Below are 24,454 nucleotides of genomic sequence, written 5' to 3'. Positions count from 1 at the left end.
GATTTTTCTAGAGAATGTAAAGGATGCTTTTGCTCCTTTTGTCTGGGCAGGAGAACTGAAAGGAGATGAAGATGCTTCTGTAGCTCTTCTTTGGACTACACAGGGCTCTCCCGCCCAGTCCTCAGGTGCATCTGACTCTTCTCTAACTCTGGTCTTCTACACTGTTCTAGGGGATAGAAAGAAAACCAGCCTCGTCTGTGAGCTGAAGTAATAACATTTAAGTTCCAGCAGTGTTGTATGTTGACTTGCTGGAAATGCCTCAAGTCGTCCTCAGAATGACTGCGTAGGGTGAGAGGTGAGGTAGTCAGAGAGAAGGAAACAGGATCAGGGAAGGTCTGAGGTCACAAAACTCAAAAATGTCAGGGCAGGATTTGAGCTCTGGGTTGACCAAGTACAGAGCCAGTCTTTCTTCACCCTTCTCTCTATACAGCGCAAGACTCTTGGTTCATCACCTCCGGTGGGTGCTGGTGGCAGAGGCCCACCCCTCAATCTTTTTATCTTTTTGATCACACAGATTTTTATATGGCGTGATCATCATGCCGTTTTGTGTCCCTGCACACAGAGGAGCAAGCTTCTAGGGACAGATTCTGAAGTGTGTTCTTTACTGTCTGTGTCTTTGTTCCTGGCGCTGAGCTGGTGACCAACGCAGTGAGGCTGACAGCATCCTGACAGGAAAGCTCTAGGTGCCCGCCCCCTTTGAGCCACTTTCTCCTACAGAAGTCCAGGGAACTAGTCTTTTGACTGTGTATCACCATAAACTTTTGTTTTTAGTATTTCATCTTGATGGGATAAGTAAAAATGCTGGAGCATTCCTCTCTGTAACGTGAGGATCTTAACCTCTTTGTGGCTCTCATATTCATTTGTTTTTCTTTTCCCTTCACTAATCCCTGAATAGAGGGGAAGAGGGAGGTGGTCAGTGATAGCTTTAGGTTCTAGCAAGTACCACACTCAAGTCATGTTCAGAGTCGCACCTTTTATGTACTCTGCCCAGAGTCCCCAAGTCCTTATTCGGTAGCTCTGCAGACCTGCAAAATTAAAAGAAAAAAAAATTCTTGATAGCCCATACAATTTATTTGAATAATAAAGTACACTTGGGCCTTACCTTGCTTCTAATCCCTTTTTAGGACATAAAGTTAAAAAAGGCATGGGAGGAATTTGATTTCATTTTTGTTTTCTTTGGCTTCAGTGGAAAAAGCCTTTGGCTCATTTTCATCTCTTCTCCTGTTTTTGCCCTGTACCCTGATTTCCTTGGCCCTGCCTTCCTAGGCCTCCTTCTGTGTGGCCGTCCCAGGGCGCTGGTGAAGACAGCCCCCCAGTGAGGGGTAGGAGTCGGGTGAGGGGGTGACACCCCCGGTGGTTGGGAAGGAGTTTGGATGTTCTGAAGACAAAATTTGTTTTAATTTTCGAGAGCTCTCTGAGCGGTGGTGATTGTGCTTTAAATAATTGCTATTAGAAAATGTTAGCTTAACTTTTCTTTGTTCTTTTAAAATTTAACATAGATACAAAAAGACATCCGAAACCTTATCTCAGGCTGGACAGAAGGCATCAGCTGCTTTCTCATCTGTTGGATCCGTCATCACCAAAAAGCTGGAAGATGTAAAGTATGTCCTCATTTCTCTTTGCTCATTAAGTAACTGAGGCAAATTGAAGTATGTTGTGGTTGTGTTTACCTCCCGACTTTGGCGTGGCTAATGCTGGATTCTCTTTGCGAGTGAGGGAGGCCACTCCTTCAAACCAGACCTGCAATTGTGCCTAAATTATTTTAGGTGGAGCCTTCCGACTTTTAGGCATAGCATTCAAAACAGTCATCTTACGAGTACATTTAAGGTTGGAAAATTCTGGTTGTGTACTTTTGTCCTTTTAGTCCTTCCTGACCATGCAGGGTAAGTATGTCTCTCTTAGTTGCAAGTGTGTGGTTGTGGGCCGAGCCTGTTGTCCCGCTGGGGACACGTCCAGGAGCACTGCCTGCACGCTTCGACTGAGACCTGCCTTCAGTTCTGTGTGGGATACTGTTAAACACCGTGGTGTGATGACAGCGTGCTCGTCTGTGTACTGATGTGTACTGACTTGTAAGCTCTCTCTCCATCCACGCTTAGGCCCAAATCTGGATACGGAGCTTTGCTTTTCATTTTGCATTTATATTTTAGATGAGTCTGCAGAATTTTTGTGGCAATTTCGATAAAACCACTTCACAGTGCTTTTGTGTGTCCCCCATCGTGCCGCCGCCCCCTGCCCCATGTCGATTAGAATAGCGCTGAAAGTGACAAACGTGGTTTACATTTGCTGTGCTTCTGTTGGCATGAAGATTTTTTTTGTTTTACCAACCAAACCCCCAGATTGCATGACTTTGTGTTTTTCATTTGTGGGGAATGTAGCTTTTACAACCAGAATTTGGTTGGTTGAATAAAAGTTTGGCAGTCAATGTACTTATGCTCTATACCAGAAAACCAAATGACTTGCTTATTTGTATCCGGACTATTGACATTCTAAGCATTGTGTAATAAACATAGCTTACTGGGATTCTTTGAACAATTGATACACATCTCACAGGTGCTCTCATTCCTTTTCACGCCAGCTTGTTTGTATTTTACTGCAGAGTCCGGTTAAAACCTTAACACAACTCTTAAAAAGTAGGTTATTTCATTATTGTAGATTTACCAGAACTTCCTTTCTTTTTTAATGCTTACTGTGGCTTCTTGCAGATTGCAAGCCTTTTCACATTCCTTTAGGTAAGGAGAGCTTGAACCATCCCTGCAGTGCAGCTGGTGTCTTAAGACAAGTGTGCTCACATAGATTATCACGCCACGTTGGATGGTTGTTTGTCCACGATGTACTTTTTCTTGCGTTTGGAGTATCTTTCTCTAGTGCATACCTATTTTTAAGGGAGGGTTTCTTGTATCCCATGGGTAATGGATAAATTAAAAGAATAATTTGACACTGTGGTTCAGGGATATGGAAATGATTTTGACATTTCTTATTTATTTATTTTTTGGGGGGGGTAAAAAGAAGCAGCTTAACCATGGCATACAGAATTCCTCCCTTTTAATGTCTGACTTTGTTTTTGATGCTTTCATTTCTTTGGTGCTTTTGTAAGGATGTTGAAATTCTTCACGTGGGTCCCATTATGTATCTGTAATAGACTACGTATGTACGCCTCATGATGTTAGCCTCCCATCTTATACAGGTTACTCGGGATATATTTTTTAGTATGGTAAAATATACATAAGGTAAAGTATCCCCCTACTCTGTACTTTTCCATACTGGTTTTATTAGCTTATAGTTTTTACTGTTTTTTAATTTCTTATGTTCTTAAAATGTACACATAAAGAGATTTCATGGTTGCAAAAGGAAAAATCATCTACTAGGCTTAAAAAAAAAACACTTTAAAAAGATGTCATCCCAGACCATGCCTTTTAGAAGAAATCTTTGTGATGTTGAACAATCCTCTCTGTCTCCCATACAGACTGTTTTATCTAGTTAATAGGGAAACAAAGTTGGAGGGAGGACTTTTAGAGAGTAAGCAGGAAAGGCAACGTGGTATTCTTCATCTCTGTTCCCATGAATGCGAGTTATCTTCTCAAGTATCCTGTCTTCCTAAGTAAGGAAATATGTACTTAGAGCTGAGGTCTTTCTGTCCTAATGACACTTGGCCCTGGAATTCAGAGAAAATCATAGGGGTAAATAAACTCTAAATGCTGAGTTATTTAGCGTGAAAATAGTGCTTAAAAAAAAAAAATCAGCAGTAGGAGGTGATTCTGTATCTTTGGTATTCAATTAAAAATGTCCCAAGTGCTCTAGGCAATCTGTTAAGACCATTTTATCTCAGGTTGTTTGGGTTGAGTGATATTCAGTCACATAATCCATTCTGCTAACATGAGATTGCATTTTGTGGGACAGGTCCAAAGAACATAACCACAAATCAGATACAGTTTTTATATGGAAAGACCTTAGAATCCTTGAGTGGATGGAGTGGGGGATTTTTTTTTTTTTTTTTCCTTCAGAGCCCATGGTTCTTGGTCATGGCGCTTGGAAGAATAAAGAGGTAAACCAGATGAAGAGTGGTGGGCAGCAAAGCCAAGTTTGTTGAGTGAGAGTCAATTTTACTGAGGATGATACAAAACTCCCCAGGAGGGAGGAGACCCGAGAGGGTTATCGTTGGGAGTTTCTAAGTCTAGGGGTTTTTATGAGATGTTGGGTTGTATTATTTTATTTATTTTTTTTTAAAAGATTTTATTTATTTATTTGACAGAGAGAGATCACAAGTAGACAGAGAGAGAGAGAGAGGGGGAAGCAGGCTCCCTGCTGAGCAGAGAGCCCGATGCGGGACTCGATCCCAGGACCCTGAGATCATGACCTGAGCTGAAAGCAGCGGCTTAACCCACTGAGCCACCCAGGCGCCCTGTTGGGTTGTATTAATCCGGTTAATATGCACCTGTCATCCAATCAGGTTTTTGTCCATATGCTCATTTGCCTGTCAGGGAGTTGTTCTCGTGGGAAAGGGTGGAGGGCTCCTTCCAGGGTGTTGTAGAATAATCTTTTTAGGAGCCAGCCCTGGCCCCTGCCTGCCTTTCTTCTGACTTTCCTCGGTTAATAATATAGCATGTATTGATATGTGGAGGTTAAAGTAAGGGTTTTGATTAAAACTTGGAAATTTAGAGACATGAGATTATCTTCTGAAAGCTAAATTTTATAGTTTTCACAGGTTAAAAGTTGGCTTAAATCATGTAAATCATTTCTAGGCCAAGAAGCCCTGATCGTAATCTGATTTAATGTGTTTGGATATCATAAAAACATATGAAAACATATGAAAACATATGTACTAGAAATACATAATAGAAAACCTCTAGAAAGAAAGACTACATTTTTTAGATCAGTGAGTCCAGGGAACCGTACTGGCCCCAGAAACTGTCCAAGGAGAGGGAACGTGGAAGTGGGTGTTGACGGTTTCAGTCCCAACAGGGCCTTTTCTCGTGTGGAGACTGATACCGCACTTTCTGCCAAGTGCTGGAAATAGCTGGTTAATCCTGTCAACTACCCTTTGTTTTGAGTCCCTGCTTACCCAGCAAGCCTGAGGCGATGATTTCTCTCTCTGACTGGATTGTGGATGATTTGCTGACGTGAATTAGATTTGGCAACAGTTTTTATGCCACATTGTCAGTTAATAAATTGGCGCTTGGGATTTAGAAATTTGTCTTACACCGGAAGTGGGTGTGTGAGGAGGACGGGTGTGTGAGGAGGACGAAGCAGAGGAAATAAGAGAGATGGAGAGATCTGTTTTGAATGCCCTGAAAATTAGGTGTGGGACGGCCAGACATGGGGCAGGGTAATGGGAGGCCCTGTAGGGACAGCCAGCTCCCCCCACCCCCCGGGTGGTACATTCATATCCACCCCTCTCCTGTTTGCTTATTTTCTACACATGCATGCTGAGCTTTGACTCATGATTTTAATTTTTTGAGAGGTATTTTGAAAGCGCCTTCTCATTTTCCTTGGTGCCAGTATTAAACCTCAGTTTTTAGTATTCGAGTATAGTATAGTAATTCAGTAGTCTCTTTATCAGTACCTTTGATATATGTAGGAGGAAGTGCTCATTAACTTTGCCCTTATTTCCAAAGGAAGTTTCTCCTTTTTATGTGTGTATTTCTTCATAAAAACCTCTACATTTTTTTTTGTGTGGGGGGGCCCTCATTAAAGTAACTCCAGACAATTCTGTTTTGCTGAAAATTTCCACCACTTAATGGGAAAAGAAATGACATCTTCTCTTTCAGAGAGTACTTCTTGATTAGAATTTGGGAAGCTTTATTGAACTTTTCTCCCTTTCACGCCCATATTTCCTAATTTCAGTTACCACAGTTGTTCATTCATTCATTCTTTCATTCAGAAGTATTTGTTTGAATGCTAGCCATGTGCCAGCCCCTGGTCTGGACTGTGTGGTTCGAGTTCCCACTGAAATAACTGGGTACAGTGTGAAAGTTTTAAATATAATCTAATGTGAAATAAATGTTAACGTGTGTTTCCATTAAAGTCCTCAGTAGTAGTAGTAATAATAATGGTGAATTAATTATGCTCCAGGCAAGGCTCTGTATAGTCCCGCTGAAGGAGGTGCTGTTATTTATTTATTTAGTTATTTATTTATTTGATTGTACAGAAGAAACAAAGCCATCGAGAGATTCAGTGGCTTCCCCAAGATCACACAGTTAAGTGGTTGAAGGCTGAGACTTGCCCCAGCAGCACCCTACTTCTGGAGCCAGCATTCTTCTTCTCTGCATTGTTTTGCTTCCCCAAAGCCATGATGGTTGAAGAATATGTCCCTCTAGGCACTGCCCGGTGGTTACCTTGGTTTATCACTTTCAGTCAAGGAATTACCATGAGGGCAGAATGGAATAATACACAGGTAGGGCGCCTGGCACATAGTAAGCATTAACTGTTCACCCTACCCCTCCTTTCTCTGTGTCCTACCTACTCCTTCCTTCCTCCTCATTCCTCCTTTTATGCCGCCTTCTTCATAGTGATTAGGGGTGAAGAGATCAAGTAGCTGGGTAAGAAACAAGGAAAATAAAAAAAAAAAAAATTCAGTTTTTTGAAAGAATAACTTTTCTAAAGGAAGAGTAAATACAAGATTGAGAAGCATTTAGTGAGAACCTGGTTGCCATATGGTTTCTTTTTTGGTCAGTGTTTTGAGGCGCCCAGATTTACATTACTACTTTTGATACTACATATTTAAGGGTTGCCATTCAAGATGGAAAAATTTTAACAATATTTGCTGTATGGTTGTTAACTAACCCTCACAATGTATCTATTAGAGACCTCTCTGGCCTCCCAGCAACATGGCTTTTTGCTTCTGAAGTTTTCCATAGTTAAACTTCAGTGAGATTGGAGATGTTAGGTAAGTTGAGGCAAGTTGAAGCTTTGTGTAGCTTTCCATAGGGAATCTAGGAGAGCAAGAACAGCTGCCCTGGGAATTACAAACTAGCCACCAACAAAATGGAATTTCATCTATATGTGGATTACAGAGAAGTTCAAATAACTGAGTAGATTTGAAATCGCTGGGTACTCTTTGTACTCCCTATCAACATGGCTACCTCAGATGCAGGGAGACCCACACTTTGTATGAATCTGTGTTACTTTGATCCATTCTTTGTTCAGTGAGTGTATTTTTAACCTTACTGTGAAATACAAAACCTAAAGAAAGGTGCTCACAACCAAATTCAGCTCCGTGATTTGTCACAAAATAAACACCTTATCATTATCACTTCCTTGCTTTTCCTTATGTATTCCCACAGAATTAAGTATGTGTATTCTTCCCTTTGTCTTTGCGGCTAACGGCTAATGGAAGTTCAACAGTAGCAAGTAGGACCCTGAAGGCCTTACAAGAGATGGTACATTGTTTCTTAGATTTCTCAGAGTGATTATTTTTAACATTCTTCAAGTCACACTGCAGAAATCATTGGGGCCGGTGAGGTGCTTCATAACGCAAGTGCCCCAGATTGTCAGCTTCTGACTTGGTTTTCTTGGAAGGATATTGGTAGTCCTTTCTTGTAATAACAGTGTAAAAATCAAACATTTAAAAAGTTACCTGTATTTCCAATATTATTGTTTTCTCCTGTTAACCTTATTTGTCAGTTTCCCTTTTTCTTCCTGACGTCTCCTTGCATTGATGTTCCACTACCATCTATCTACTTTCTTAATCGGGGGAGACCCCTTGATTAGACTCATGCGTAGCTCTCTACTGCCTTCTTGTTTCCATTCTCCATCTCCTGATAATTCCGGGTGACTTACAATTCCCTTCTTCAACTTTTAGGGCCCCAGGGCTGATTTCTTACATGTAGGATAATCCTGAAGTAACTTGTGCTCCAGATGTTGAATTTACTACGATTAACTTGATGCACCTAGAATGCGTTTTATGATTATTTCTTCCACTTTGCCTTTGACCCCATTCCCTCTTAACTAGCTTGTATGTTCAAGGGGGTACAGAGCTCCCCAAATGACCATTGGAAGGAATGAGCTTTTACATGGTGCTTAGGGACAGTAGCTAGGATTAGCTGTGGACTTCTGAAATAAGTTTTGCTACCTATTTCCTCATTTTGTCAATACTGTGAATTCAGTCTGTGAATCCCACGAACAAGCAGTTATCACGCATTCAGCTGTAAGTCTCCTCCTTTTGCCAGAATTTGGTAATTTCTGCCAAAATGAATGTTCTAGCGAAGAGTCTTGGTTATGAGGAACAAAGTATTGTGTAAATTAGCTGACCTAAGACGGGGAATGTGCTTCCCAGAAAGAGAATCCAAGAAGAGGAAAGGAAGCAAGTCCTGGACCCACCCAGACTAGGCGTGCTGATTGGAAAGCTGGTAGAAACCAAGGAAACCACTGTTCTCTCCCACCTGCTCCCGCCCTCCCCCTAACCATCCCCACATGGTCCTCTCTCCTTCCTTTCCTCTACCTCCCTCTGTGCTTCTGTTCAGTACTTTTTTGGGAACTCGCTTCCTTTGCTGTCGTGCAGCTTTGCCCTTCCTGGTCCCATAAAAGGTCTTCCTCGACACCTAAGCCTGCATAACTTTATTAGCTCATGTACTTGGCCACTAACTGACCAATGGCTTAGTGTGTCCTAATTACAAAATCCCAGGATAAGAAAAGAACCTTAATTGGTCTCTTCTTGCCCCCCCCCCCCCCACCGCCTTTTGTTCAGCACAGACAATTTGTAGATGAGGAGGAGGTTAGTTGTGGTTGGGCTCCGCTGATCCAGTTATCATCACTGAGGATGATGGAAAGTGGCTGAAGAAGTGTGATTATGCAGACAGACTCTTTGGAAGTCTGTCGCAAACTACTGTAATTAAAACAATTAGAATTGTAAACTAAGAGGGATGATTTTTATTCCTCTTTGTCCTTCAAATATAGATCCAGCCCACTGCAGTGGATCAAGGAGGAAAAGAATTAGCAAATTCCTCTTAGAGAATAGTCTTATATCCAAGTTATCTACCACTCTTATAGTATAGAGAGAATGGTGAGCTGTATGGCTCTTTGCTTCTGTCGTGTACGACATTAAGTATGAAAATGTCCAAATATTTTACCAATTATTTTGATTGTGAACTGCAAGCATATTTTGATTTATGTCAAGATCATACTCCCATGTCACTACATATTAGTGCAAAACTAGATTGCGGGAGCTTCTTTTGAAATGCATTATCATTTGTAAAACAGATTTTTTTGAGAAAACTAAATCACACATGCAATATTCAAATATAATTGAGAATACCTTGGACTGTCCAGCTTAACCGCAGGAAAGATTTCCTGCCAAAAGTGCTGTGCCAGTGGTCAGAATATTTCAAGGACAGCAATCATATCATCAATTTACAGTGACTTTGTGAGCCATAATATTAAAGTACTTTCATTTTGTGAGGCGGTCTCTATGGGAGATGGCTGAGAGTAGATAACCTTGAACCTGGGTGGTCAGTGAACCACATTGCCCTAGAGAAGGAAGCTGGTCCTGGTAAAACAAAGGGCCAGATGGTATTTGAATGACCATTAAGAACATTTAGTTAATGGGGATGAAATACAAGTGTCTCTTACTAGAAAATTGATACTATTACTAAGGAGTGATCTCTGATCTGACTTGAAGTTGTCAAATAGGTGATTTATTTTGGTCTGATCACAAATCTGTGGGAGAAAGGCAGCTGCTGGAGCCCTTCTCCAGCCTCATTTGTGTGTTTGTGTGTGCGCGCGTGTGCGCGGGCGCCTCTTTGTGTGCTTCGTTTTTTTGTTTGTTTGTTTGTTTGTTTGTTTTTTTGAGGGGAGGTGGTGAACATTGAATTAGGAATCAGGAAGACCCAGGTTCCATTCTTGATTCTACTATGACCCTGGGTAAATCATTTAACTTCTGAGCCTTGGTGCTAGATGACCCACAGTGAAAGCACTGGAGTTTCCAAAATGCTATAAAATGTAAGGTTGAATTATTAGTTCTATCAACTTATGTGATTTAAATTGGCTCATGAAGGAGCACCTGACTGGCTCAGTCCGTGGAGCATGTGACTCTTGATCTTGGGGTCATGAGTTCAAGCCCATGTTGGGTATAGAGATTATTTTAATAAATAAACAAACTAAAAAAATTTTTTGAAAAATTTTAAACAAATTGGCTCATGAATAAAAATAAATTATTTTGGGAATGACTTTGATCCCCTCCACCTCAAAAAGTAGATTAAGTCTTCATGGTGCCAAAAGAATAAGCTTCTAGAAAGAAGGGTTTTATCATGTCTAATCACGGTACTAATTTCATGTCTATCTCTTTTTAATGCTGCCTCTTAGTATCCGCTCCATTCAACATTCAATTAGCATGCCTGCTATGAGGTAAAGTATATTTTTATAAAATGTACTTGATCTTACTTAGTACTTATTCTTTACTTAGATGTTGAACTTGAACTGTTCTGAAACAGAGACCTGGGGTTCTGCTCTACGTAAGCTGAGTGTCCATATCTGTCAGTTTTCATTCACTCTACGTGTGATGTTAAGAGGGTATGAGAGATACATTCAAGATTTGTGATTAAAAAAATAAAAAACTCTTATATTTTGAAAACCCCTAATATTGTTTCATATCTTTAATCTGCTTAATTGAAAACATGAACACGACTCATCTAACGAAGCTGCCTTTTCGCATCTCTAATACGTGTCCCACCACATCTGCCTACATTAGCTTTAATTGCTCCTCTTCTCTTCCATCCTTCCAGTTCCACTTCCCTCATCCCATGGTGACATTTGGAGCCAGCTGTGATTTAATTGTATAGTCCACTTTCATTAGGAAACCCGTGCAAGTGGCATATGTTATTACCACGCTTGCCTCTCTAGGGAGGCAGGGGACTTTTAACCATACATGCTCGGCTAAACTTGTAGCAAACTTCAGAACTACCTGGAGAGCTTGTTAAAGCCCCTTGTTGGCTGGGCCCCTCCTCTGGTTTCTGATTTCTGTAAGCCTGAGGTGGGACCTGAGGACTTGCGTTGCCAACAGCTTCCCAAGAGTCCCTGGTGCATCTGGGGGCCCGCCCCTTGCCACTGGCTGCCCATCCCCACTGTGGGAGGGAGGAGACCCCGTGTTCCCTTGTTCACCTTTTCCATCTAGGGTAACATGAAGGATATTTGAGGTCAGGTGAAGTCTGGCAGTTTGGAAACCCAGATGTGAGCAACATAGGTGCTGTGATCCTCCGTAATTAATACAGATGAGTGGGAAGGCCTGTGGAGGCCTGGGCTCCGAGTGCTCTGTCCCCCGGGGAAGCTTTGTGATGTAGACGAAACCACATCTCTTCCTTTCGGTCTCCCTTTCTTTTTTTATTATTATTATTATTATTATTTATTTATTTATTTTAAGATTTTTAATTTATTTATTTGACAGACAGAAATCACAAGTAGGCAGAAAGGCAGATAGAGAGAGAGGGGGAAGCAGGCTCCCTACTGAGCAGAAAGCCTGATGCGGGCCTTGATCCCAGGACCCTGAGATCATGACCTGAGCCGAAGGCAGAGGCTTTAAACCACTGAGCCACCCAGGCGCCCTCGGTCTCCCTTTCTTGGTCTCTAATGCTGCTCCCTGCAAACCAGGATCCCTGTTCATGGAAACTTACGTGGTCTGCTTGTCCTGCTTAGGGATGTGGGTTACTACTGTAGGACTCTGGCCAGGTAACATGGGAATTTAAACTCGAGTTTTAAAGTATAGTACAGTCACCAAAGGTAAAGTGGCATGACTAGATGGGTGAAATGACAGAATCGATGTTCTACGTGCCTTTGTTCCCTCTCCTCACACATGTACTGGACTCCATCTGTAGTCCCGTATGTCTGAGACAGGCCGTTTGTGGAACTGCAAGTGTTGTTGTCAAAATCTTAGACCCGAAACGGATCATCTTACCTAGTAATGTCCTACCTGATGATGAAGATTTGTACAGTTAAATATATCGGTCTCTTCTTTGACCGAGAATAATGGTGAAGAGGAATACAGTCACCTAATGACGCCAAGCTAGTGAGTTTTATTCAGTGTTTGTAATAGAACTCTGTTTTTCTTTCTCTCCATAGAAACTCCCCAACTTTCAAATCATTTGAAGAAAAGGTTGAAAACTTAAAGGCAAGTAGAGACGAATAGTGATGTCTTACTTGGTACCTTAATTTTTTTTTTTTTTCCTGTGGGTAAATTATTCTCATTACTCTTTCTTTCTAAAAGTATTTAAAGAGCTTTAATCGCTTTATTTACATTATTATGGGTGATATATTCTCTTTTAATCCATTTTTTGAATGTATGTTGTAGCATGGCAGGAGCTAAATGCTGAAAGGAAATGTAGGATTTAAAAAGCAGTAGTACTCGAGAACTTTGTGTGACTCAAATACTTTTATAACCAGATAAAATTTAATATAAATTTTATTGTAGAAAATTAATAAGTACATTACAAAAGCATAAAAAGTACGACACAAAAAAGTTGGTCCTATCACCTAGAGTCAGCGATACATATGTAGTAGAACTATGCCTTTGTGCTTTAAGAAGGAATTAACCAAATACCATAACATTTTCCTATGTCATTAAATATTCTTCCTCAAAATTAGGTTTAATGATTGCTTACATGTACCCTCTGACAGATAGTGTTTGTTCAGTCCTCAGTTATTAGACATTTAAGATAATGATGGGGATGCCATGGTGATCATTATTAATGATGCATGGTTTTATTTTTTGATGGCTTTGATTTCAGGGAAGGTGGGCATTTCTCCACGACTAGCTTTCTTAATTTGTAAATTATATTATTTTCAAGATTATATTCAAAATTATAAAATCACCAACTCTTAGGATTACCAGTGGCCAGAAAGGTTGTCTTAGGTCCCATCTACTGCCCAGCCTTCTCTACAAATTTGTGCAAAGCCAGTATTAACTTTCTTCTTAAACTAAATCTGTTAAGTACTGTAGATGTTTTTAAGGATTAAAGGCATTATCTTAAACCCTTTATATAAATCTGCTTAAAAACAAATATTCAGATTCAGTCTTTCAGAATTGTAACTGGAGTCACTTATTTCTAAATGCATCTTTTTTTCTTTCCTTTTTCCTTTTTTTTTTTTAAGATTTATAATTATTATTATTATTATTATTATTATTATTATTATTATTATTATTTTACAGAGACACAGTGAGAGAGGGAACACAAATGGGGAGTGGGAGAGGGAGAACAGGCTTCCTGTGGAGCAGGGAGCCCAGTGCAGGGCTCGATCCTAGGACTCAGGGATCATGACCTGAACTGAAAACAGACACTTAAGGACTGAGCCACCCAGGTGCCCCTAAATGCTTCTTAAATTGCAGAAGCAGGGGATGCTTATGGAAAGAAAACCAAACACTCTTCCAAGACCTGGATCTTTTTTTCTTTTACAGACACAAATACACACCTTTTCTCTTTCTACATAAATGCATAAACATTTTTCAGAAAGAATCACACTGCACAGACAGTCCTATAACATTGTTTATTCAGCCCCCATTAGCGTACTTACTCTATGATCCCACAGACACAGACACCTGTTCCTTTTACTCACTGATGCTTCTCAAAGGCCTAGAATAGTCCTTGGCACATTGAAGCTGCTTAATACTTATTTGATGAGCAAAATGTTTATCCTAGTCGTTCTTCTAGGTCAGTATGAGACCTGCTTTATTCTTTATAATGCCTAGTCATGTATTTGAAAATAGACTGTACATTGTAGAAGTCAAGGTTTACTAGAATTCAGTTCTCACTATTTGAGGTCTATTGTGATAAGCCTCGCCTTGAAATCTGCCTTAAGCATTAGTTTTTGAAATGACTGGTTGGAAAACCAGACCACTGTATTCTTTTGCCATTGAAGGTGAGGAGAAAAGTCCAGGTCATTTACTACATACTCTCCTCCTGAGTATATTTAGCTTCTATAAATTGTGGTGAAATTTGGCTTTTGAGACATGACTAGGCACCATTCAGATAAAAAACTTGTAATTTTTTTAAAAAGTGAAGTTTATGAAACATAACCTCAAAAGGCTGTAAAATATGGTTGTATGCTTGGGACGTAATTTAGCTAGATTACATTTACATTCAATTAAACATCAGGTCTCCATGTACTTAGGTTTAGATTTTGGATTGATTCATGGGTCTGGGATTATTGGGCATTTGCTATGTGACAGGGGTAGGCCTCCGAGATACCACAGTGAGCAAGAGACAGAGACCCTTTCTGTAAGATGGGTAGACATTTGAATGGTCAATGAAAATAAAGTGAGGTCAGGTGCCATGACAGGGAGACTCGGGGATGCAGTGGGACCAGTAGCAGGAATGTCTGACTTGGCCTAGGAGGGAAGATAAGGGAGGGCTTCTCACAGGACACAATAATATAAATGGAGGCTTTGAGGTTGAGGGGAATGTTTGCAGCTTTGGAGCCCTTTTCAGGAATACCAGGAACTTTGCTGTGCTTGTAGGGTAGTGAGCAGAAGATGAAGCTAGGGTGATGGGTAGGCCACACTAAAGAATTTGGACTTGGGGCAATGGGAAGCCCTTAATGGATTTCAAACAGTGTGGGTAGTGTATGCTGTGCATTTTGGAAAGATCACTGGTGCCCTGCAGAGCTGAGGGAACGAAGACTGGCGTCAGAAGACTAGTTAGGAGAAAGGAATTATGCCAAGATAGTGGTGGGGTGAGTTAAGGTAGTGCCCATGGGACAGGTTTCAGAGATGTTTAGAATTTAGAAATGACAGCTTGAAAGTCGCCGTTGGATTGGATGTGGCACAAGATGGGAAGGATCAAGGATTCTCTCCCAGGTATCCGACTGGGCCAACTAGGTAGCTGCTACAGCCAATTAAAGTCTTAAGGAAGAATAGAGAAAGGACCAGTTGTGGAAGGAGTCCTGCATTAGACGTGTTGAATTGCAAGGGTCTTAAACTTTTCCTGTAATAAAGGAATGTGTTTTAATAAATTATTAAATATGCAGTGGACAAAAGTCGTGCAGATTTTCCAAACAATTTAGGGATCGTGGATGGGAAACCAAAGAGAGTGAGAGAAAATTTCAGCTAGATTCCAACTGATAATGTGGCTAGTCAGTTACGATTCAACTAAGAGCAGGGGCAAGTTAAACCTACCGTGAGTTGCTTTGTGGGTTACTGACTAACGTTTCCTAATATTAGTCAGCTGTCCCGTTGGGCAGTAAGGAGATGTAACAGAGAGCATAGATAGGTCAGTGTTGTTAAGGATGAAATGACATAAGGGTTTTGAAAAGCATAAAGTATGATACAAATGTAAGGCAGACCTATTCATGCAGACAGATGTTCACTGACAAAATTTCAGGCCAGATAAATTGGAGTAGTGCTTCACACCCTGTAACTTGTCTAGGAAGCCCCTGGAGATCTCTAGATGGAGGTGGGGAGGCTGGGCTGAGCCTACATGTCTAACAGGCTCCCAGGGGCCCTGAGTCAGTCTGGGGATCCTTGCACCACACTGTAAGTAGCAGCGCATTAGGTTTTATGCTGTAACTGGGAAAAACAGATCAATTTCTTTGCTTGTCAGATTCAGTATTTCTTTTCTTTTCTTTCTTTCTTTCTTTTTTTTTTTTTTAAAAGATTATTTATTTATTTATTTATTTGACAGGCAGAGATTACAAGTAGGCAGAGAGGCAGGCAGAGAGAGAGAGAGAGAGGAGGAAGCAGGTTCCCTGCTGAGCAGAGAGCCTGATGCGGGGCTCGATCCCAGGACCCTGGGATCATGACCTGAGCCGAAGGCAGAGGCTTTAACCCACTGAGCCACCCAGGCACCCCAGATTCAGTATTTCTTGAATGAATGTAGCTGAATGAACAGTCTGATGGAGCTAAAGTGTTTTCCAAATATAGAGAGACTTCCAATAGATATTTGAGAGTAATAGGTCTTCAGAAGTTTTTTGGACAGATTTTCCTGGGAGGAACGATGAGCAGATGGGAAAAAAGAGGAGCCGTAGCATCTACCAATCTGAGTATTCCCGCAGAGGACCGCGCACGGCTTTCTGTTTAACTGTGCGGGAACACCGCAGCAGTACTGAATTCCGTGCCTATATGACCTTCGCTGGGCTAGCAGGTTCCGGATGGATTTGATCCTCAAAGTAAAATTTGAGTTACTTTCTTGCAGAGTCAGCTGAGTTTATGTTTCATGATGTCTTGTCCTTTTTGAACTTTTTTTTTAAAAGTCTAAAGTAGGGGGAACCAAGCCAGCTGGCGGGGATTTTGGAGAAGTCTTGAATTCAACGGCGAATGCTAGTGCTGGCGCCCCAGAGCCTCTTCCAGAACAGACGCAGGCGAACCCGTGAGGCCCTCACCTTTGTTCGGCTACCCACTGCCAGATGCTGCAAGGAAGATCCAAGCACGTCTTGTCAACATTTGTCGCCCTGAATTTCCACCAGATGTGCTTTCACTTAGCTTTACATATTCATTTGACCAAATAGTTTGTGGGTTGAACAAAATAAAACTATCTTCACCTCTGATTCCTGGGAAATACCCTCTAATGTGCACTTAAGGGCCCTGATTTAGGAAACACTATTATAAAACAACAACAACAACAACTACACGTGTAATCCCTGGGGATCCTCATTAGAATGATCTAAGAAGCTTCAGGTTATCATACTGCTTTCCTCCTTTACAAAATTGCTGTGGATCTGGGATGCCACTTTGATCTTTGTCTTCAATACGATTTTCTTGTCTCCTTCTTGAACCTCTGGGTATTTGATTGTTAACTAAAATTTTCTTTAAAATTTCCTGAATCCTGGTTATTACAAGTTTTGGCACAATTTTCTTTAGCTCCGAGGGGAGAACGACCAGCTACAGAAAATGTTTCTTGAATAAACATTGTTCTGGTAGAAGGTATCTTGTATCTTGTGTGTCTGAAGACAGCAGACTAAGTATAAATAAATTAGCTCGACTTCCAGTTTGTTACAGTTTCGTAAGTGACGACATGTGTGGCGGTTCAGAGTCCTAGGTGACTTGAGAGCAGAACCTTCACATTCTTGTCACCAATTGTGATAATAACCCGTTCAGTGTATTTGTTATTATGCCACTTCTCTTGACTTACTTGTCATGAGACTAAATTTCCTAGTTTCAGAGTAGGTTGCAAAATAACATTTTGATTCAGGCTGTCTCCTAATTACCAGTAGGTTGGAATAGGAGCACTCATCACCTGTTCCATTCAAAAGCTTGACCATTGTTTAGATCTCAGTAGCTGTAAAAATGCTAAAATCAATCACATTAGGGGGAATGTTGCTGTCTTCATATAATTCATTTAGCACCATTTAAAAATGAGCACACAAAGTTGTATGACTAATATAACTTGAAAAGATTTTATACTAAGGGGTTAGTGGTAACTCCTGAGGATTTAATGCATAAGTGATACTGTAGACGTTGCCCCTCTACTTTGAAAAAAATGGCAGGGCTGAATGAACCAAAGCCTCTAGAAGTCTCTGCTTGGAGGCCAAGGTACTCTCTTCTAATTAGTTACTTATTTGTCACTATGACCTTTCATTATTCCGTGTATGGTTATGGCCTATAATGTTGTATTTGTTATTTATCAAGCTGTAATTGTTTTCGTATTGTTTATGCCAAATGTTAATTGCCAAGCTTGGAGTAACCTGAGGCTTTTTTTTTTTTTTTTTTTTTAAAGCATGACTAGATTTACTTCAGGATAAATTATCTTATGAAAACCAAATTTGAAAAGCCACAAGTGTTGGTTGTTTTAAGTAACATGCTGCCATTCTTGATTGCTAGAGTTTTTGTTATAGCATTTTAGATGCAACCAAAAATAATGCTCTATTAAATGTGAAAAGCTTAATAAATTCTGTATATGAGTCATATAGGTCTCAATATTTATTGTGAGACCAGGGGTCTGGAAACAGCTTGTATTAAATAATCAACTGGTGTCTATGCAAAAACAAAAAAACAAAAAAACAACAAACACAACTTTTTTTTTTAACTATCTGCTTTAAATCACTGCTTAATGGTGTTAGACTAACATATATATTATTTCCTTGAAGAGACTTTAAGGTAGTTGCCCAGTTGTTGAAGTGCTGTCCTGGAGGACTGGATCTGTAAAAATTTGTCTTTTTATAGAAATACTGTGGTTACCCATCAAAACTGTTAAATTATTTTTTTTCCAACCAGTCTTTCTATTTTTTTTTCTTTTTTTTTTAAATCACAACATGCTCTTTTCATCACATTGGTTTTTGGGTGTCCTGCCCTGTTACTATCTTTCAACTTTAGCTGAGTGGAATATATTAAGATCGCTGCTTTATAATGAGAAATGATAGACTAAGGAATGGAAAATGGGATGGTACTATGTGGGTACTTGGTGATGGTCATGAAAGAAATTGGGAGAATGGCTTTTCCAGACATCTACCTTTATTTAATTTCAAATGATTTAATCTTTTGCAAAGTACTATGCATCTTAAAAGTAGTAGTAAAAAGTAGTGAAATATTGAATTTAGACAAACATATGGAGGTAGAAATACTATTCAAAGTAGTCGTTGTGGAAGATTCAATATTACGAATTCACAGATATTTAAGAAATTTGGAGCACAGTAATTATTAAAAATACCAGAGAGGTCCTGGTCACGCTATTGAGTTTTGTGTTTGACACTGAAAGAAAACAGTAACTTGAGAGTGAAATCTCAGATGTTCAAGTGAACAAGAAGTGTGAAAGAAGGAAATCCCTGAAATTAACCCATGGAGTTTGTGGAAAATAAAGCAAGAGTTCTCATGTTTATGAGGCCAAAGTAATTAATGGAAGAGAGAATTCACTGCATTATTCTTTTAGTAACTCAAACTACTGAAATAGAGAAGGAGAAAACACCTTTAATTTGGAATCACTGTTTCTGGATTTGTTTATCATGAAATGCACACTGTATTTTTTTTTCTTTTTGTATAGTATTTGAAAACAATAAAAATTCTGTAATTTGGGTATGGGTTCTTTTTGTATGTATTATGTGTCAGGGAAAGAGGTGAGTCCATTATTACAACTTTTCTCCAGACACTTGGAAATTTAGATATGGGAAAAAACCCGTAAGTAGCTCTCTGGAATTAGTGTATCAAAACTGAACAAGCTACATGTTTATTCTAAGTGACTATTTGGTTTATGTATGTAGAGATGCTGCATAAGGTCCCATGTCAACACCACATGTGTTTCTTTATAGCTTTTAAGACCCAGATGAAAAATCAGATTTTCTTGCCCATACCAAAGAAACATTTGGTGATTAATTTGGGACCGACCTATTGTAATTGGATTAATTATAAAGACTGTGTTGGGTTAGACTTAATATAAAGCAGTTATCACTTTTCAGTAAACCTGCAAACCTTATACAATTAATGTCCATATTATTCAGACTCTGAAATCAAAATGAACTAAAATCAGAATGAGTGGAGACAACTCTTAGTTTATAAGACTTCAGAGGGCAGGGGCAGCAAGTACCTACCACCGCCCGGGATTTCGTATTTAACATAAATGCTACTTGGTGACTAAATTTCTTGCCAACTCTCATACACAATTTTGATTATGGAGTGAGGTGGTTTGGTAGTGTGATTCTTTTAATTTGGTGGTTTTCCTAGCATATAGTGAAAAACACAACACCAATTTTGTTGGAATATTTGTAAGTGGGTATGATTTTTTGCTTTAACACTCCATTTCACCATGCTTTGTTCTTTTTGGTTTTTAGGATCAATTCTCTAAGCTAATGACTTGGCTTTATAAGTGAGGAAGCTAAATCAACTTTAAATTGATGTGCCATATGTCAGGATTACAGTCAGAACTAGAACTAAGGGGTTCATGAGGTCACTGGCCAATGCTCTTTACAATTTACCACTTTTTCCTGAAGGGAAGTATAAGTAGCAATAGCCACAGATAACAAAAATGTCTCGGGTAAGACTTCATTAATGGTCAAAGAAAATAAATGGCTTAAGTGCCAAGAAGGAGAACACCCTGAAGTAGAATCTTTCTTAAGCACCCTCGTGAACTTATGTAAGGATTACCCTAATTGGCTAGTAGTACTAAACTGCGTGGTGCATACAATTACACACCGTTCCAAGGTTAATGTGGAGAGCATGAGAAGGGGGAGGGTTAGAGGGAGAAGCAGACTCCCTGCCAAGCAAGGGAGCCTGATGGGGGACTCAATCCTGGGACTCCAGGGTCATGACTTGAGCCGAAGACAGTCGCCCAACCAACTGAGCCACCCAGGCGCCCCTGTAGTCCGATACTACTAAAAAAGGGCTGTGGTCACATAAAAATTCCTTCTGTCAAAATACTTGCAAATGAACTGTAAAGGGTCTTGTCATCTCCCCTAAAATAACTGGATTAATATAAAACTGATAGAAGATAGATGGACAGCTTAGTTTATCAACACTTGGTTTTGAAAAGGGTGGGCAAATTCCGGGAATTAACATTGACGAGGAAAAGGGAGAAAATCATGAATGAGGGTGGGAGTCTCTGGTGGCGTCTGTTTAGGCACATTCCGAAATGTAATGGAATTGTAGCTACCTACAGGAGACAAAAACGTCTTAGAAAGATTAATTTTTGAATGTCAGTGGATCTCAGAAGAGGCGGCAAAAGACAAACTTGGACCCAGGATTTCACACAAGTTCACTGAACCCCACTGTGTGCCCGGTGTCAGGGATCCAACAGCCAAGAGTTTACAAATTTGGGAAAGCAAAGAGAAACGGTGTTAAGTAAATTAATAGCAATTATGCAATAAGCAATTATAGCAATATTAAGAATGCTAAATGGTGCAAAGGAAACCCGGGGAATCCGACAATGTGTTTGGGGTTCCAGTTCTAAATAAGGTAATCACGGAGAACCTCCTGTCTGAGCAGAGACCCGAAAAACAAGCCTTGCGGCCATCCGGGGTAAAAGCCCATGAGGTGGGGCTAGCACGTCCCAGCCGTAATACCAGAATTTGCAGGAGGACAAGGGCCAAACGATCCTCTGAGGAACGAAATGCCTGCAAGTCAAAAACACTTTCCGTGAAAAACCTAGCAGATCGCAGCCAGTAGAGGACCCCTAGGCACCACCGATATAATTCACCGATTTTAGTAGAACCATTTCTCCGCACGCCCGCTGCCTACACAAGCGGCACTACACTCCCGCGTCGCCCGCGCTCCGGAGGAGGGTGGACCATTCGTTGCTCCGCCCCGTGGCCTGCGCGCCTGCGGAGAGGTCCAAGGTCAGAGGTTGCGGAACCGTCATGGCGGCGCTGTGTAGGACCCGTGCCGTCACTGCCGAGAGCCAGCTCCGGCGAGTGTTTCTCCTTTCTCGGCCGTGTCGAGGCGCAGGCACCGAGAGTAGCTCCGGGAGTGAGAGTTCCGATTCCACAGAGCCTAAAATGCGCCAAGGCGGCTTCGCGAGCGCTCTGGAGCGGCATTCGAAGCTGTGGCGGAAGGCGGAGCTCGGGGAGAAGACCGTGAGTGGCGGGAGCTCCTCGGAGACGCGTGGGACCCGGCTGCGGCTGGGGTTTGAGGGGAGCCCGGGCGTGGTGGGTGGCGTGGGAGTCGGGGCGGAGCCTGGGGAAGGGGTGGAGCTAGGATCTGGGGTGTGTCTTGGCCTTGCGGCGGGCTAGTCCGAAGAGAGCTAGGGGTTGGTGTTTTTCTCCATTTGTGGTACTTCTGTGCGGCAGGTACGTGCTGGACCTGCGCTGTCCGCACTCCTTTGCGCTCATCTTCCTGGGTGAGTGCTGGACGGGAAACCAGCAGGGAGCGCTGCCCGTGAGGCGGTCTGGGGCGACTCCTGGGTCTCAGAGACGAAGTGGACTCACACCGGGGAAGGACGGGGTCTCTGCCGGCTAGTTTTTTAGACCCAGGAAGTTCCAGCATGGAGCTTGGCGTCTGGCGTGCAGCGCTCTTTATAAATACTTAATTCAGTGAATAGTTGAAAGAGAATTACTGTCTCTGTGAACTTGAGCAGATGAGTTAACCGGTCAGTGCTTTGCTTTCCTTTTCTGTAAATGACAAAAAAAAAAAAAAAATTCCACATGTTTCAGGCGATACTTTGTAAAAATAGGGTAGAATTACTGGATAAGTGAAATGGAAGAGATCGGCATAAATACGAGTCACAGTTTTTTATTAGATTCAATAGACATGAAATTGGATGTCTGGCAATGTTAAATTATATAAAAATAAACGCTCTCAATTTCTATACGCATTTCTTTGGAGACCAGCACCCAACAGTTCAGAGCCTGGCAGTGTCCTGGATTATAGAAAATTTAGTAGTAATTGTTAATAGTTACTGATGGCAAAACTTTCCTAAAATCCAAGGATTAGAAGAAGCCCGTTTTATTAGTTTTCTATTTGCTCCCATAACAAGTTACCACAAGTTTAGTGGCTTAAGACAACACAGGTTTATTATGTTTAGTGCTGTAGGTGAGAAGTCCGATTGATGTGTCAGTGGGCTACAGTCAAGGTGTTGGAAGGTTTTGTTCCTCTCTGTAGGTTCTGGGTGGGATCTGTTCTTTGCCTTTCCAGCTTGTAGAGGATGGATGCAATCCTTGACTAACTGCCCTCCTTCTATCATTTTTAAAGCCAGCAACAGTAGATTGAGTCCTCACATCATATCAATCTGACCTCTCTTCCAGTTACAAGCCCTGTTGTGATTACTTTGAACTCACCCAGATAATGCAGAATAATCTCCCTGTTTTAAAGTTAACCGATTAGCAACCTTAATTCCATGTGCAATTTAATTTTCCTTTGTTATGGAAGGTAACATAATCACAAATTCCAGGGATTAGGATATGCACATATTGGGAAGGGGGGTGCATTTTTGTCTATCATACCTGAGAAAATCTTAAAATTCTAAAAGGGTGCTGGTGACTGACCTGAAACTGACTAATGGATGGATTTAAATTCATCCTTGGTGGATGTGAAGATTAAGTGTGGTAAAGTAGGAAATGTATAAATATAATTCACATTTCCCTTCCCCAAAATACATTTATAGGTAAGGGATTTCCTTATTTCTCATCTTCCAACATTTCTCACTTACACCCCTTCCTGCATGCTTTATTACCACATTCCAGACACGTTCAGAAACTACCAGAAAATAATTCTCAACCGCTGAGTTAATTGTGGCAAGAGTGAAATTACAACATCATAGGTAGACTGTTTGAAACGCCATATGGCGATCATACTTGGGGGTTTCACATGGTTAAAAATGTTTGTTTACTGAAGGAAACAACTAAAGTATTTGAGCATGATCTGGATTCCATTGCCTTCCTTTCCCTTTGGTTTTTCCAAGAGGAGGCTGGAGTGTTTCTTGGAAGTCCAGCACAGCTGTTAGAATTGTTCATTCCAGTTTAGGCTGAGTAGAGTCTCTCCGAGCACTTTTTCTTTTCCTAACACAGTTTAGAAAACATTATTTACTAGATGGAGGTTAAATGTATTTGGTTATGGGGTGCCTGAGTGGCTCAGTCAGTTAAGTGTCCGACTCTTGATCTCAGCTCAGATCATGATCTCAGAGTGAATTCGATCACCAAGGTGGGCTCTTCTTTTAAAAAAAACAACAAACATATTTGTGACTTGCGGTTCACATATTCAAGATTTTTCAACTTTACCGTTTAATGGAAGGAAGGAAAATTCCCTGGAGTGGAGGGTGTCGGGAGGCTGGGTTGTAGTCTCCATTCTAAGAGCTCTTAGCTTTGGAACATTTCCAGTTATGTGGAAGCCTTTACTCATTCTTAATTGATGCCACTGACTCCAGTGGTCATTATACTCAGTGGACAGAGTTAACTTCCCAAAGTTGGGCTGTGTAATCAGACTTAATGAGATGCTCTTTTTGCTTTGCTTGAGAATCTTATAAGCCCTTCTTCACACTGCCTACAAGATTAAATACACATCTCTCCATTACCAGCCTGCTGCCATTCAGGACCCAGTCAGTGCAGCCATCTTACCCGTTAATTTTGGGCAAGTTAATTAGCCTATCTTAGTTTGCTTTCTTATCTCAAAGTGGGCATAGTACTCTGGGGTTATGGTGGAGTTTGCATGAAATAATACATTTTTTAAAAAAATATTTTTTATGTATTTGACAGAGAAGGACACAGTGAGAGAGGGAACACAAGCAGGGGGCGTGGGAGAGGGCGAAGCAGGCTTTCCGCTGAGCAGGGAGCCGATGTAGGGGTCAATCCCAGGACTCTAGGATCATAACCTGAGCCGAAGGCAGACACTTAACCACTGGGCCACCCAGGCACCCTGAAATAATACATTTGAAATTGCTCTCAGTCCGGGGACTGCTGCAGAGTAAGCTTTAACTTAGTACATTTTAGCTTTGTGTCCTCAGCCATTTCTCCTCCAGTCTCCCGTCTTCAAGGAATAGTTTCACAGAGAGAGATGCTTCCAGGATTGCACAGTTCTTTGAATGAAATCCCACTGCTTTCCTAAATAATTAATAAAAATTAAACTTTAAGTTAAAAAAAAATGTACATGCCATTCTGTTTTTTTCTAATTTAAGGTCATTTGTGA

General features: G+C 40.9%; 2 protein-coding genes across 12 annotated transcripts in view; both read left to right on the top strand.

The window, feature by feature from the left end:
- Positions 1 to 16,524, top strand: part of TPD52 (tumor protein D52) — a 99,727-nt gene extending 83,203 nt beyond the window's left edge. For 5 of the 8 annotated variants that reach the window (XM_032316898.1, XM_032316892.1, XM_032316895.1 and 2 more), the window contains exons 4-8: positions 1,500 to 1,601; positions 2,703 to 2,729; positions 10,297 to 10,338; positions 12,046 to 12,094; positions 16,168 to 16,524. In XM_032316898.1, coding sequence (XP_032172789.1) covers positions 1,500 to 1,601; positions 2,703 to 2,729; positions 10,297 to 10,338; positions 12,046 to 12,094; positions 16,168 to 16,287 — 340 coding nt within the window. In that variant the 3' untranslated portion in view covers positions 16,288 to 16,524. The remainder of the gene's footprint in view (positions 1 to 1,499; positions 1,602 to 2,702; positions 2,730 to 10,296; positions 10,339 to 12,045; positions 12,095 to 16,167) is intronic. The other 3 variants (XM_032316894.1, XM_032316896.1, XM_032316900.1) reach the window with 3 other exon arrangements.
- A 4,637-nt stretch (positions 16,525 to 21,161) lies between these two features.
- Positions 21,162 to 24,454, top strand: part of MRPS28 (mitochondrial ribosomal protein S28) — a 126,926-nt gene continuing 123,633 nt past the window's right edge. For all 4 annotated transcript variants that reach the window (XM_032316902.1, XM_032316903.1, XM_032316904.1 and 1 more), the window contains exon 1: positions 21,162 to 21,411. In XM_032316902.1, the coding sequence (XP_032172793.1) occupies positions 21,196 to 21,411 (216 nt within the window). In that variant the 5' untranslated portion in view covers positions 21,162 to 21,195. The remainder of the gene's footprint in view (positions 21,412 to 24,454) is intronic.

Source organism: Mustela erminea, chromosome 16 (genome assembly GCF_009829155.1).
Source record: "Mustela erminea isolate mMusErm1 chromosome 16, mMusErm1.Pri, whole genome shotgun sequence".
NCBI classification, from domain to species: Eukaryota; Metazoa; Chordata; class Mammalia; order Carnivora; family Mustelidae; genus Mustela; species Mustela erminea.
This window is presented reverse-complemented; position numbering and strand designations above follow the sequence as displayed.